The sequence below is a fragment of the Leptonychotes weddellii genome, chromosome 8, assembly GCF_054177405.1.
Source record: "Leptonychotes weddellii isolate Sample4059 chromosome 8, ASM5417740v2, whole genome shotgun sequence".
NCBI classification, from domain to species: Eukaryota; Metazoa; Chordata; class Mammalia; order Carnivora; family Phocidae; genus Leptonychotes; species Leptonychotes weddellii.
Window position 1 is genome coordinate 104,981,481 of NC_138376.1, and position 16,606 is coordinate 104,998,086.

The 16,606-nt window shown below is 42.0% G+C and overlaps 1 protein-coding gene across 6 annotated transcripts in view; it reads right to left on the minus strand.

Annotated features, from left to right (window-relative positions):
- MAP7 (microtubule associated protein 7) overlaps positions 1–16,606 on the minus strand; it is a 171,196-nt gene that overhangs the window by 53,978 nt on the left and 100,612 nt on the right. For all 6 annotated transcript variants that reach the window (XM_081829064.1, XM_081829066.1, XM_081829069.1 and 3 more), the window contains exons 2-3: positions 8,453–8,551; positions 919–996 (exon numbers count right to left, since the gene is read on the minus strand). In XM_081829064.1, the coding sequence (XP_081685190.1) occupies positions 919–996; positions 8,453–8,551 (177 nt within the window). The remainder of the gene's footprint in view (positions 1–918; positions 997–8,452; positions 8,552–16,606) is intronic.

The following is a 16,606-nucleotide window of genomic DNA, read 5'->3' on the forward strand; positions in this document are numbered from 1 at the left end:
CTGGAACAATAGAAAAGATGGGGCATAGGTGCTGGGTTCTCCCACTGAAACACGAATTCTTACAAAACGCGGTGGAACTCTAGAAAAGTTGTTATGGGTCATGCCCTGGGAATATGCTGGCCACCTCAGTCAGTCCTAGTTTTAAATGACAGACACATTCTGGGGACACTGAGACATGCTAACTGGACATTTCAGCTTTCCAAGGTCCTTAAGGAGAGGATCCTGTTTTAGCAGTTTGGCATAAATGGACATCAAAGTAAAGGAGGAGTGAGCACTAGCATCCTTGCTCAATGTTCTAGAAGACAGTGGTGCTTTGATCTTCGCTTCCCGGTAAAGTCGTCCTCAGGACACAGCTCTCCAGGTGATGGTATGGTCAATACCACAGTTGCTAACCTTTCACAAAGACCTTAGGTAGCAAAGAAAAATCCGACAGCTCAGCACTAGGTTTTGCACTTTTCTTGGCAGCATGCTGGTTGCATCTGTCTCTAAATTCAGCAGCAGCATGGTTTTATCATGGAAAGTAGGACGTGCCCTAGCAGTGTATATGCTTATGACTGTTCACATAAAAGAGAACCGTAAGCTTACTGTCCTTGTTTTGTTTTTAAGCTGTAAAAGATAAGCTGAGCCATCATGCCTGTCATATATACATTCTCTCCAGTGCCACATTAAACAGTCAAAGAAGTGAAAATGACCCTAATCCTGGGCTGGGCTTTCCTGTTACTTAAAATTTAGTCCTATGTGTCTATCACATACTCAATTCTGTTTCACATCCACCTGTACAACTCATAAAGGCAGAGAGCATGGTTATTATAGTGATGCCTGTGTGCTCAATGGTTAAGTGTCCACTAGCCTCGAGGTGAAAAGTAACACCTCAACAACAGCGTCCCTGAACGATGAGCCGAGGCTGGGGATGGATACCTAGCTGCTTTTCGCGCTCCTCCCGTCGCTCCCTGGCCAGTCGCTGCCGGTCGTCCACCCGAAGCACGGGAGGAGGGTCTGAAAAGGAGAGAAAACACATGAGCAGAAGAGCAGATTTTCTCATGATGATATAGTTTGATAATTATCTTTTTGTCTAGTAAATTCTATGAATGAAATATTACTATGTCTTACAACTGGTACACAGGACTATAGTTTCAGTGATATACTTTATTATTACAATTTTTTTCTGGAATTTCCAAGCATTTTTCTCCTGTTTAAAAACATTGTATGAGAAAGTAGATCCTAAGAGTTCTCATCACAAGGAGAACCCCCCCCCTTTTTTTTCTTTCCCATATCCATATGAGATGAGGGATGTTAACCTGACTGTGGTGATCATTTCACAATACAGGTAAGTCAAGTCATTATGCTGCATGCCTTAAACTTACAGGGTGCTGTATGTCAGTTCTAGCTCAACAAAAATGGGAAACAAGTTCTAAAAATAAAATAAAAAGACACACAGCCCGCCCCCCCAAAACCCATGATGTAAAAACATAACTGCAGCCTTTTGACTTTCTATCCAGCAATATATACAATGCTTTGTGTTCCTAAGCTAGTGAACTTCTATCATTTTTATTCTTTAAAAAGTCTGTTCCTCAACAGCAAACAGAATTGTAAGTGAATTTCTATTGGATAGAGGTTCACCAGTTGGATGTAAAAAGTCCAGCTCTGAGGTCACACACACAAGAGTTCACTTTCTGTTCTCTCACCCACTATGTAAATTTGGCTGAGTTACTCACCAACTCTCTAAGTCTCAAGTTAATTAGGGCATGGGTTTCATGGATATTTTTTTAAAAGATTTTATTTATTTATTTTAGACAGAGAGAGAGAGAGAGAGAGCGTGCACAAGCAGGGGGACTGGCAGGCAGAGGGAGAGGGAGAAACAGGCTCCCTGCTGAGCAGGGAGCCCGACGTGGAGCTCAATCCCAGGGATCAGGACCCAAGCCCAAGGCAGATGCTTAACTGACTGAGCCACCCAGGAGCCCCCTGGATTTTTATTTATTATCTACCAAATGAGAATAAATAGAACCAATCTCACCTCACTGTAAGAACTAAATGAAATACTTGAAATGGCATTAATTATGGTGCCTCACACATAAGCTTCAGTTAACTCATTCATTCACTGAACACATGTTGAACATCAACTCTGCACGAGGCATCATTCTAGGTGCCAAAAAGAAAGCAGTCAAGAAAGAAAAAAAAAATCTCTGCCCTGGTGGGGACTGCATTCTACTCAGGGAGAATTTTATAAACAGGCTAAATAAGAGATATAGAATGAAAAAAAGGGGTTGGGGCTAAGGGGACAACAAAGCAACAAAGGGGATTGTGACATGGCAGGAAGGGGGATGTTTAACATTTTAGACAGGGGCCAAGGGAGGCCTAACTGATGTAACTTTTATGTGCAAAACCCTGATGGAAATGACACACACATGTGCAGATATTCCAGGAGATGGAAAGCAAACACAAAGGCCCTGAGATTAAGAGCACCTAATGTGCTCAAGAAACGGGTAGATCTAAGAGCCTGGAATGGAGTGAGATCGTAAGCAATGGGGCCAGACACGCGAGGGCCACAGCACGGGGCTCTCTGGTCACAGTGGGGACTCTGGATTGTACTCGGAGTGAGACACTGCTGGGGGTTTCCCAGTAGAGAGCTATACTAACGGGTTCCCTCTGCTACTATACAAACAAGCAAAATAATAATAATGATGATGGGGCGCCTGGGTGGCTCAGTTGGTTAAGCGACTGCCTTCGGCTCAGGTCATGATCCTGGAGTCCCTGGATCGAGTCCTGCATCGGGCTCCCTGCTCAGCAAGGAGCCTGCTTCTCCCTCTGACCCTCTCCCCTCTCATGTGCTCTCTCTCTCTCATTCTCTCTCTCTCAAATAAATAAATAAAAATCTTTAAAAAAAAAATAATGATGATGATGATGATGATGATGATGACCTTAAGATCAGGTTTATTTTCTCCTGTCTTAAACTGACATATTTTTAAGATCTCATGTTAAAAATAGAAACCTAGTGGGACAATATTTTAGACAGCATGGTAGTGCTTGATCAGCAAATCTAAAGGCCCTCCATCCCAAAGGCCTCTTAAATGTCACAGAATTTGTACATCCAGGGGAAACAGAAACTGTACAAAGGCCCATCAGGAGCATGCATAAACCTGGCAGTGAGAATCATAAGCAAGACTAAGTGATGGTGTTTTATGCTTTTCCTTCCTTTTAAGGTAAGATTTTTAAAAACTGGTAAAAGGACCCCTCAGTAGCTCACACTTTTTATGATACTTCTCAGATATACGGATTATTTATTAGATTTCAAATATTGTTTGTGTAAGAAAATATAGCTCCTGGCCCCAAAAGGTTTACTTCTGAAATCTGAAAATGGGCATGTGGACTCCAGCTCAGGCACCCGGTTATGGGCCATACACGGGGGTGCTTTACTGTCATTTGTTTCTGGTGAAAAGAAATGATAGCATGGCAAATACCATTCTTAAGAAAGAACTATCCGAGAACAAGTCAAAATGAAGTTAGAATAAACCTTTAATGATTACCTACCACTTAAGTAATATTCCTTAAATAATGAGGTTTACCCGTTCATAAACACTTACTTAACTATAAAACTCAAAAATCAACTTTATTTAAAAAGATGCATAAGAACATCACATAAAGTCTCCATAAAATAGTTTAGGGGCGCCTGGGTAGCTCAGTCAGTTAAGTGTCTGATTCTTGATTTGGGCTCAGGTCATGATCTCCAGGTGGTGAGATCAAGCCCTGTGTTCAGCACGGAGCATGCCTGAGATTCTCTCTCTCCCTCTGCCCCTCTCCTGGCGCTCGTGCTTTCTTTAACTAACTAACTAACTAACTTTAAAAATTAACTACTTGGAATTATGTTTATAAATTCTGCCACAGACTATCGATATGAAGGATGTGACATTTCTAGCTTACTTTCCAGTACATGCCAAATTACATGCAAAATTTTGAAAAACAATTTTGACAGGAAGATTTTAAAAACAACATATGGGACAAACACACCCTCACCCTCTTCTAACCCAAACCAACCCTGATGGCCCCAAATCAATAACTGTTATCAATAACCCAATTACGCACTATAATAGTTGCCTTTTAGATACACAGTTGGAAAAATAGCACAAGAGGTGATTTCTGTAATATTATTTCATATGAAGATTATGCTCATCACATGTAATAAACCGCATCCTGCCTGATCATATAAGAAACAAGGCTGCACATAGTGCTGCACAAATATATCAATTAATCACTATAAATAAGGCCGATGCTTATATGTCCAATGATTCCCACTGACCTTCTGTTGAGATCAGTGCTGAAATGATAATCACTATTACTTTGGAATCAGATTTTGAGGAAGTAAAGACTTAGGGCATGGTGATTGTGATATGCTAGATGATTTTGATTGGTTTAGGAACCTGGCATTAGAAAATATTGAATTGTAGAGGGACAAAGGTATTCAGGTTTTTTTTTTTTTTTTTTTTTTTAAAGATTTTATTTATTTATTTGAGAGAGAGAGAATGAGAGACAGATAGCAAGAGAGGGAAGAGGGTCAGAGGGAGAAGCAGACCCCCCGCTGAGCAGGGAGCCCGATGTGGGACTCGATCCCAGGACTCCAGGATCATGACCTGAGCTGAAGGCAGTCGCTTAACCAACTGAGCCACCCAGGCGCCCCAGGTTTTTTTTTTTAAGATTTTATTTATTTATTTCTTTTGGGGGCGGGGTAGAAGGAGAATGAATCTCAAGCAGATTCTGTGCCGAGCACCCTGAGCCCGATGTGGGGCTCCATCTCAGGGCCCTGAGATCATGACCCTGAGATCGTGACCTGAGCTGAAGCCAAGAGTCAGATGCTCAACTGACTGAGCCACCCAGGCGCCCCAAGGCATTCAGTTTAGATTCTGTTTCCATCCTTCTGATTACATAGAGAGAGAGTCACTCTGGTGCTAGAATGTCAATAATACTTATGGCAGATTAAAGATGGTGTGAATGAGGGTGGGGAGGAACAGAGCCTTTTGTTTTGTTCACTGCTTATTCCCATCTGCCAGAAAGGAGAATATTCAGTCAGCATCGGTTGAATAAAGGAGCAAACAACCTTTGCTAACTTTCAGAGCCTTTAAACTTCCACTAACATGCACCAACGGGGCAAACAAACAGCAATCTTGTATTTGATAATAGATTAAAAAAAAAAATTAATGCTAAGCAGTCAGTTTTCATAACCAAAAACTGATAAAAATTATCTTTCAAGCTAGATTTCCAAAAATGAAAAAATTGAATAGTTCCAAGTAAATAGTGAATGTTCTAGAATTCTCCCTCTCATCTCCATCCTTCACATCACTTTACCCTGGAGCAAAATCAAGGTACAGGAAGTACATGAACATTATGAACATTTCACATCGTTTCCTGATAGATCTAACACTGTCAGAAGGAAAAGTTTTCAGAGCAACAGAATATTGCTGCACTCTGCTTTCAACCTCCTGCCGGGATGACTGAAGGGGGGGGTGGCCACCCAAACTGGGGCACTTTTAAGGGTGACAGGAAGTGCTCCTGATATTCTGTCTTCGATGACATGCATGAACCTGGACCACAAATGAGAACTCAGTGACTGTCGAAGATAAGAAAATCAACTCACACTGACAAGGCTTGCTCAAGAGCTCACCAGTCTTTGACTTCTATCCGAACAACTACTGTTGATGCAATAAGTAACTTCATCAGGGCTTTGCATTTTACAAAGCACTTTCACAAATGTTATCATTTCGTTCTTTACAATAGCTCTATGAGCTGGCCAAGCACTTATTCCTTCAATGATGAGTTCTCACGCCTGTTTTCCAAAGGAGAAAACTGAGGGAAATGTCTGTGACCAAGAAAGGTGGTACAGTGAAATGTTAGAGCTAGTTCTTAAAACCGGATCTCTTGCTCAACTCCGGGCCCTTCTGCACACCATGGTACCCAGGGAGTCATCACAAGTGGCTTGATGTAGCGGCCAGAGAAGACCTGGAGGATTCCAAGGCCTGCATTCCTCTGCGACGGAAATGATTTATAAATGCTAGTGCAGTTATTAGTGGCTCTTTTAAAGACTTGTGGTGGAGGAGGGCGCCTGGGTGGCTCAGTTGGTTAAGTGACTGCCTTGGGTTCAGGTCATGATCCTGGAATCCTGGGATCGAGTCCCACATCGGGCTCCCTGCTTAGCGGGGAGTCTGCTTCTCCCTCCGACCCTCCCCCCTCTTGTGCTCTCTCTCTCTCTCTCACTCTCTCTCTCAAATAAATAAAATCTTAAAAAAAAAAAAGACTTGTGGTGGAGGGTAATAAAGGGATAGGAATTAAGAGGGATTTTTTAATGAACTTAAGTTTCTGTTTTTTTTCAGGTATATACAGTTCATGAAGAACGTACCAATGTTCCCATCTAATCAGGTCACACTCTGAATCATTTGGAGGCAGCTGATGGCGTCCTCAAGAGCCATCACCCACTCTGTAGACATGGACAGATCGGTGACTTTACAAATGGTCTCTTTCAGTCTGGGTCCAAGTATTCACAGCTGAGAGTACTGGTCTTTCCCAGTTAACACGAGACATATTATGCCCACACTTATAAACCACAAGGGCCTTCTATACATGTTTTAAGGATAAAATATTAATAACTTGAATGTTATTAACATCAAAGAGATGTTCTAGAGTATTCCAATGAATTTTAAGTTATCAGAAGGTTAAGGATGGAAAGACATTTAAGTAAAATTTCCTGGGTTAAAAGAGACCCCGAGAAATCATTTGGTCAGAATGCCCATATCAGGTTGAGGGCAATACTCAAAATATTCAAAAATTTAGTACTTACTTTACTCCTCCCCACCCCCCAAGTTCCAGAGAATGAAAATTAATAAACTGCTCTAGTCAGACATTCCCATGACTTATATCTCATAAAATTAAAAGGTTTTACTCAAGCCTAGCCCTCCAACATGAAATCTCTTCTATCATCCTTTGGAGACACTAAGGAAAACAACATGGTGGTTTTAAAAGGGAGACCTTCATATGTACCTCTGCTTATTTATATATATATACAAGAAAGGAGACACATGATGCTCAAAAGGCACAATCTCAATGATTGCCAGAGAGGTGAGGGGTGGGGAGGAATGGGCAGAATGGGTGAGGGGAGTGCGAGGTATAGACTTCCAGTTATGCAATGAGTAAGTCACAAGGATAAAAGGTACAGCACAGGGAATAGAGTCAAAACAAGGGAAAAACAGCATATACCATGTAGCGAATGTTCAATTCTCATGGTAAAACAAATGAGGTTTTCATGCTAAAGGATCCTCACTTGAATACAAGGAACCCAAGTCCACTAAAATAAGGCCTGGGAACACAGGGGCCCTGCTTTGCTCATCCAGTACCTGTCACGGTCCCAGGCACAGGACAATTACTCAGTAAGTAGTAGATGGTGGCTGAGTGGTAGGTGGATAAATGAATGGATGAAAGGCAAATTAAGTGGGGGAATCTCAGCCTGTTAATTAAAATTCCACTGAAACTACATATCATTTTCCATTAATGGCCGCTCATGCAGTCCATGCAATAGTACTTGTTAGTTGTCCTTCTTTTAAGCAACAAGCCAGATTTATCTGCTCTGTTAAGATCTTTTCCCACATGGAACCCCGCCACCCCCCACCCAACTAGGTATAATGGGGGAATGTTTTCTCTGCGGCTAGAAAGAGTTATTTTTCATCTTTATTCTCACTGATTCACTGTTCTTGAATGACTTCGGTCTTGGATGCTGCACGAAGTAGGCTTCCAAGGCCCTCACGGGGGGTTCAATTTGTCTTTGCCTTCCTTGGCTTGTTTACCATCATACTGGACAGTGGTCTCTCCCAAGGGCCACACAATGGCTGCTGGATACTTGGAAGCAACTGCATTGTCTATTCAACTGTTTATGTTTACAGGCTGTTTGCTTCTTTGTATCACTGAGTGGAAGAGACCATGAATCACAGGCTATTAAATGAAATTACTGTGTAGGTGTACAATCACTGCAGAAAATAGAGAACAGAAACATAACTCTGTACCAGCTTTGCTACGTGTGAAGATTTTCTTAAATGGCTTTTGAAAATGTCACAAAAAAGATATGCAATAATGCTGGGCGCACAGGTACAAAAAATTGTGTCGTACGCATCATTTCAAAAAAGAATAGGAAAATGATTACCTCTTATACATTGCTTGATAGTAAACAATGCACCCACATGCATCATCTCCCTGATTGTCAAAATGATTCTGGGAGGTGAGCAGGGCATGTGTTTGAATCTCCATTTTAAAAAGAGAAAATCAAGGCTTTAAGAGGGTCTTGGACTTAAACTTATAAAAGCCAGTATGAGTTGTCTGTGTTTTGGTAGCAGGACTGGAACTAAGCTCTCCTAAATTCTAGCCCGCCTTAGGCTTTAGGGATAACCTTTTTTTCTACAGTAAATGCCACGCATAGTACCTGGCTTATTTCCTGAGTAGTTGCTATTTTGTCCTGAAATAGCAGAGGGCCGGCTGGAGGCAGCAATTTTCTTATCTTGCACTTTGTAGCTTTCAGGCGCTATACAAATGAGACAAAAGAGAAAAGACCATATTTAGTTTCTTAAAATTGATTCAGAAACATTCACCTATTCAACATTTACTGTGAACCTCTGTATCAGGTACTAAGCTAGATTCGGGAAATAAAAAGATGAGGCTGTTACAACTCTTGCCAGTTCTGTGGGAAGGACGCATTCAAAACTCAAGGTCCGTGGCTCGACTGATCCTACAGAAGTAGCATGTTCCAGGGCCCCAGTTCATACATAAAGCAAGCACGGGGAAGCATGACTGGTATCCAAAGTCTCTGATCTTAGTACTTAGAAAGTTCATGCATTAGGAACCCAAAATTCCAAGAACATAACTACGTGGGTCACCAGAAAGGAGCCAGGACATAAAATTTACTAGGATTTTGATAAAGCCTCTGACAAAAGTTCCATAACAAAGATTATTAAAGAGACTAAGGGAAATGTATTCTAGGAAAGAAATGAAGGGCAGAAATACCAGGTAATTCTCTGGTTACGTCAAGTACAGGATCCCATACTGTAAACATATTACTTTCTTTACCCATATATATATTTTTAAGATTTTATTTATTTGTCAGAGAGAGAGCGCGCGCACATGAGCAGGGGGAGTGGCAGGCAGAGGGAGAGGGAGCAGCAGGCTTCCCGCTGAGCAGGGAGCCCGATGCGGGGCTCGATCCCAGGACCCCGGAGTCATGACCTGAGCTGAAGGCGGATGCTTAACGCACTGCGCCCACCTAGGCGTCGCTTTACTCATATTACTTCAGTGTATTCAAAGGATATTTAAAAGATGTCTGCTACTGTCTCAGATACAAATCATGTCAAAAACCAAGCCCATGAGTTTCTGCCTCCTACTCTCTGCCTTAAAACCTGCTCTGCCCAGTCCTCTCCACCAACTGAGGCAATTCTACCCTTCCAGCTGATCATGCCCCAAACCCTGGACTCATCCTTGACTTCTGTCACTTCTCATGCTCAATGTGTTAGTAAGTTCTTTCACCTCTACCTTATAAAACATTTTACCACCTCTCCTGCTGCCTTTCTAATCATCTCTTCCCTGTGTGACTACAATATCCTCTTACCCAGTCCACATGATCCTCCCACTGACCACCTTTAGTCTGTTTTCATCTTAGTAGCCAGAGTGATCCCCTTAAAACATAAGTTGTGTCACTCCTCTGCTCAAAGCTCTCCGATAGCTCCCATCCTGCTCCGAGTAAAACCTAAGGTCTCCATCATGGCCCACAAGGTACCCCTTTCCCTCTTAATTACTCTGTTCTAGTCATCCTGGCTCAGTCCATCCCAGAACTTTGCATGGACTCGAAACGTTTTTGTCTCTGATACCCACATGGATTTCACTTCCTCTGCGACTCTGCTTATATAAGACATTAGAGAATCCCCTTGAATTGTTTAAAATAGCACCCCCATCACTCAGCACTTTGCACTGCTTCCCCTGCTTTCTTTGCAGCCCTTGCCCCTGACATAGTACATATTCTCTCTCCATTAGGCTTTGGAAATTGGACATTATCTAGAAAATAGGAATGACTGCCTCAAAGTTTTTGAACCTGAAAAGGTGTGATAATAATTATGCTTTAAGAAGACTAAATTTAAAAACTATTCCCAAGATGTACTAAGAAGAAATTACTAAAAAAAAATATTCCCTAAATTTACCTTTGACCTCTAAATGAGGAATACACCGAATCTTTGTGGCTCTCTCTCAGTTACATATAGTATTAGCTTGGAAAATTGTAGATAATGGGGCGCCTGGGTGGCTCAGTCAATTAAGCGTCTGACTCTTGATTTCTCAGGTCATGATCTCAGGGTCGTGAGATCAAGCCCTTCGACAGGCTCTGTGCTCAGTGGAGGGTCTGCTTGAGATTCTCTCTCGCTCTCCATCTTCCCCTCCCACTCATGCTTGTGCTCTCTCTCTCTAAAATAAATAAATTAAAAAAAAAGAACCACCTTCCTCCTTATTCTGCAAGTTAATCTTATTAAAATTGCTCATAAAGAAGTTGTTAAGAGGGGGCGCCTGGGTGGCTCAGTCGTTAAGTGTCTGCCTTTGGCTCAGGTCATGATCCCAGGGTCCTGGGATCGAGCCCCGCATCGGGCTCCCTGCTCCGCGGGAAGCCTGCTTCTCCCTCTCCCACTCCCCCTGCTTGTGTTCCCTCTCTCGCTGCGTCTCTCTCTGTCAAATAAATAAATAAAATCTTTAAAAAAAAAAAAAAAGAAGTTGTTAAGAAACATAACAGAAAGAAGTAGAATGTATCACATATTTGGAGTACTATGATTATAATTTTCCTTTTTGTTATAGAGCTACCTCCAGCACACAGTAAGTAAAGCCTTAATTAGTAAGCTATTTATGGATCTGCTATTTATTATTTTTAGTTAACTGAAAAAGAATGAGAACGATTTGTTTAGAATTTCAAATGTATTCATTTCTTTCTTGCCTTGGTATATATGACATAATTTAATCTTTCTCTGGTGATTGCATATCTGAAGGGCCCCCAGGTCCTGACAACAAACATCAATCCTAACTATTATGTAACAGTCCACCATGAAGGAGATTAAAAAGACTGTAACACATGTTCAGTCCAAGTGACTTGTCCAAATAATCTCTGATAAGAGCTTTTTTTTTCAGGGGCGGTGGGGGGGGGGGAAGAGCTATAGTTTGTTTTATCATCTTGAAATTTAAATGTAAAAAATATACTTGAATTAAACTGCAGGTCTGGTTACTTGAATCCCAATTTATCTACATCTGACTTCTACTGGATCTGCTCTAGCTGAACATCGATTTGCCTGCCCTCTTATCATCCGGATCTCAGGAATTCACTGCTATCCCGGAAAACCTTCTGGGTCCTACTCATAACAAGACACATTTGAAATCTTAAAATTTTTAATGCTCATGTAAAAATGACAGCTTAACTTAGTAAAGCAAAAGAAATTTTAAAAATGGTCAGTCTGTTTAGTCCAAGATTATAAGTTATAATTCTAACAATAATAATTTATAAATAATTGTTAATGTCTACTCTTTAGGTTAGACATTCATCTAACGTTTTCAGGTTATCTTTCCACTTTTCTATCAGTCCACTTTTCCTTCCACCACTGTAAGAATCTTTATTTCTCCAAAAACCTCTCTGGTTAACACTCGTGATAAGACGGAAGATATAAACTCAAACAGATCTGGGCTCAGGTGACCTTCAGAAAGTTTGTCCTCTCTGAGTAGGTTGCGGGGCTGGGGGGGTGGTGGGGGGAGGATACGGCCTCCCTCACAGGGCTGCTGGGAAGATGCGAGGATTAGTGGAGAAGATGCATGGGAAGAATGTGCCACAGAGCTTAGAATACAACAGATGTTTAACACATTCGTTTTCTCTCTTTCGCTCTTCCACTGAGGTCTAGGCCTCCCTCAACCACGGCACTTGGGGCTCTTGGCATGGTGTAGCAGTGTGTTTGGAAGTTTTGAGGCGGTGGTGTGTGCTTTGGAGTCAGCTGACCTGGCTGTGCCCTTAACGGGGTGTGAATTCTCAGCACATCACCTCTCAGCCTTAATTTTCCCATCTGTAAAGAGGGACAACACTTACTTCCAGGGTTGTGAAAATTAGTGAGAGCACTGGACCCACCACAATGCTCAATAACTGGTAGTAAGTATTTTATTGGCTCTCTCTTTATTCCCTACACAAATGTGGGAAACGGTTTCTGTTTTCCCAGGGCTTTGCTCATGCAGCACTAATGGGGAAAGTAAACCTATGTCAAGTTGGTGACAGGGTCCTGGGGTGCGAAGTCTGGCTCAGCTGCTGTCCTCAGAGGTTTCCGACTCAGCTACAATCACACCTCCTGGGGGCCCTCAAGTAGGCTGGGCTTATTGGTATGGTTTTTAGGGTACAACCTGGCTTTGGAAGAGGCAATCCTCAGTGTTTCTGGGACTTAGGTGACAGTTTCAGGAGATTGAATGCCCTTCAAGTTACCATTGCATTAAGTAAATATGAGCTTTTAGAAAACAACAACGGGCACCTGAGTGGCTCAGTCTTGCTAAGCGTCTGCCTTTGGCTCGGGTCATGATCCCAGGGGCCTGGGATGGAGCCCCATGTCGGGCTCTCTGCTCAGTGGGGAGCCTGCTTCTCCCTCTCCTTCTGCCTGCCTGTCTGCCTACTTGTGATCTCTCTCTCTCTGTCAAATAAATAAATAAAATCTTTAAAACAACAACAACAACAACAACCGCCCCAAACCCTCCATTATAATAACGGGAAATAAAATCTTACTATTATTTTTTTAAACAAAGTACAGGGAATTTCACTATTTGAGAACATGATGGAAGTAATTTATTTAAGATTTCCAACATTTAAAAAACTGGAAATCCTAGGTAACTAGCAGACAGGATTGAATATACCATTTTTTATTTCACCATTCAAAAATACCATTTTTTAAATGACTCAGGTGACTTTCCAGTATTAATTTGAATCTCTTTCATTTTTCATAAAGAAAACTGAGTCATATACCATGATGCTCAAAAAGTCTTTGCTAGCCTTATAAAATCTCTATTGATCTTCCTGTTAGCTTGAAAGCTTTATTCCATTAGTGTCACATGTGAGAATGTTAAAGACAAGAGGAAGGATGCAGAGAAGCAAGCACCCTTGTGGTCTGGGGCTCTGTCTCCCTCTAAACTGCTCTGAAACAAAATATAGAGATGGCAGACATTTGGAGCTTTCATCCAGTAAAAATCCTGCAGCTCCAGTAAGTGCCACAAATGAGCCCCTAAAATCCATACCCTCTACGATTCATTGCATTCCTTGCCATGTCTTCCCATAAAGGGCAAGGGTTCTCACTGCTTTGTTTCTATTTTTGGCTCTATGGTGTGGTTGAAGAGTCTCTCTCAACTGATCAGAATAATTGGTTCAACAAATGCTTAATTTAGTAAAAAAAAAAAAAAAGCTTACTCTAATAAGACATTTAGGACTACAATCTTAGGAACCATCCTGAGTTTAAATCTCACTGAATGATATGTGGTCTTGATGTCTACAAGGATAATGTATTTCTGTTACTATTTTTTTAAAAGATTTATTTGAGAGAGAGAGAGTACATGGGCACACATGAGCAGGGGTAGGGGCAGAAGAAGAGGGGGAGGGGGAGAGTGAATTTCAAGCAGACTCTGTGCTGAGTGCAACATGGGGCTTGACCTCCCGACCCTGACTGAGATCATGACCTGAGCTGAAATTAAGAGTTAGGCGCTAAACCGACTGAGGTACCCGGGTGCCCCTTTCTGTCACTATTTTTAATAGAGTTTAGCCATTAGGCCCAGCTCTGTATGAGTTCTTCTTTGCTATATTGTTCAGTTGGACTTGGCAGACATGCAGCTCGGGGTACACGAACAGCTTTGGGAGAGAGTAAAAGAGAGTTGAACCACAGGCAATTGCCTTTTTTCTTTTTTTTTTTTTTAAGATTTTATTTATTTATTTGAGAGAGAGAGGGAGGGAGCATGGGAAGGGGCAGAGGGAGAAGTAGGCTCCCTGCCGAGCAAGGACTCGATCCAAGGATCCTGGGATCATGACCTGAGCCAAAGGCAGACGCTTAACGGATTGGGCCACACAGGCATCCTGACAATTGCCATTTTTGTAGTAAAAAAATGGTTGAATACTGCAACTTCATAGGTCTCAACCTAATAGTTTCAGGTTACCTGTGCAGAAAAGACTTCACACAGCAGGTGTCAGAGAGCTCTCTTTAGGAAGGCCTGGTTTTGCTCCAATAAATCTTAGCCACGAGTCTGACTCCATGCTGAGTCCTGAGTCTTCCTAGTAAATCACAGACCCTGGGTGGTCTTGACAGACCCCCAGACACACTAAACAAATCACTTATTTGAAAAATGTGGCTGCAGAACACTGTTGTGGCAACTGAAGAATGTTATTGGTTTAAAAATGTAACAGAGAGTGATTACAGAGTAGTTTTCAGGCAATTCAGTGTTTCACCTAAAATTTTCTACTTTATCATCCTTTTGCTTATTTACTTGACCGTTAAATTTTATTCTAATAGAGCTGCCAGGAGTATTGTAACACAGATCTTAAAGGTTTTATCCGTTATTTATGAAATTTGCATTAGAATGAGGCCATAAGGCAACCTTCTCTAATGACTCTTCTGATTATTCCACAGGATAGAGAGCTTCTCAGTTTAAGTTCCTCATAATAGTATGTGAAATTAAAGGAATGATGGAGTTCATGGGAGTTGGCACTAGACAAACCTGGGTTCAATGTCCTGCTTTCCCTTGTTTTCTTCTACTAGCATTGCTCAGACAGCACCTGACTCGGGGGACACCTCGTGCTCAGTACTGGGAAGAAATATTAATGTGTCTCCTTCTACCACTTTTCCTTTCCTGAACCCTTAATTCTAGGTTACTTCTTCAAACTGTGTTTTGGACCTTCTGATTCCCCGAGTAATTTCTCTTCTCTTCAGAAAAGTGGTCTCTTATGGCCTGAAGCACGCTCTCCACGTCAGTCATTTTCAAGTGCATTTACAAATATGCTCTCTCAAATACAGTTTGTCTCCCACCTTTAGGGAACCTATGCTCCTGTTTCTCTGTGATCACTGGAAACTATGTCAAAAGGTGAACTAACTGTCCTCACAAAATCAGCCAATCCTGATGTTAGTCTTAGTATCAATGGAACTACTACATTCCCAGGCTCAGAAATGTTAAATAATTTTTTCTTTTTTTAAAAAAAACTTTTAAAAGGTTTATTTATTTGAGAGAGAGAGCAAGCACAAGAGGGAGGTGCAGGAGAGGGAGAAAAAAATCTCAAGCCGACTCTGTGCTTGAGCTCATGACCCTGGGATCCTGACCTGAGTCAAGACCAAGAGTCAGATGCCTAACTGACTGCACCACCCAGGTGCTCTAAATAATTTTTTCAATAAACATTTACAGATACTCTCATGGGCCAGCCACTGTGCTGGGCACTAAGAACACAAAGATCAAAGGACACAACATCTACTTGCAAGATGCTTATGAACTTTTGGAAGAGACAACATAAAAACGCATGAAATTGTAGCAATGGATCCGTTTAGTTTTTAAAAAATCAATGTACCATAGAGCATGGATAACCAAATAAATGATGCAGACAGTATTATAGAGATTCAGAGGTGGGAGAAGGTGCTAAGGGGGTAGTAGTGATATAAAACTTCATTGGATAACAATTTTGGAGAATGGAGAGAGTCTGTGTAAGTGAAGAGTAAAGCAGAGAATACTTCTGGCTAGAGGCCATAAGCAAGACTACCTAGGCAATTAAAAAAAAAAAGAAGATAATCAGGGCACTGTGCAGTCGGAACAGCAGGTTTAAGAAGGTAGGCAGTTGAAAATAAGACAAACAGGCTGAGGTCAATGCCTCCCTGAATTCCAAGAGTTTGGACTTGACCCTGAGGCAATGAAAGTCACTGGAGTATGTCATGCGGGACTTCTGGTGGGTGAGCTACTACAGCTTCAGTGGACTCTGGGTAAACACAAAGTGAAGCCTATAACAAGCCTGCTGGAAGTGTATATATATATAAAAAGTGCTTATCAGCTTAATGAAAACAACAAAAGGAAACCAGGCTAAAACCAGACATCTTAAGAATTCTGCTTTCTGTATCATTTAACAATTTTTTCAGATCTTCCCATCTCCCCTTAACAGGTACCAAGAGATAAGTATCTGACCCTCAAGGGGAAACGGTGACTCCGGTGACCACGGTGAAAACCATGCCTGTCCTTGAAGCATCACAGAACTGGCAGAGTCGTCACTGTGGCCATCCACGACAGAGCCCGGGACAGCGAGGTGCCACCACACAGGGAACCTCCCTGAGCCCTCAGCGTCCCCTCTGCTTCAACTCCTGCAGGAAATGGGACCCCAGCCGCCACCTCCGTGGAGCAAGGATGGTGGGTAGGATGAGGAAATACAGAATGGAGGAAATGTGCCTGGCTGGGAAACAAGCGGGCTGTTCTGAAGGTCATTTTGCAGGAGGGTCAAGGAAATAAAATGTGGGCAGAGGCTCACTGGGGCGTTTAATCTTTCACAGGTCACCACAGGATAGGGAAGCAGCCACCTCAGTAT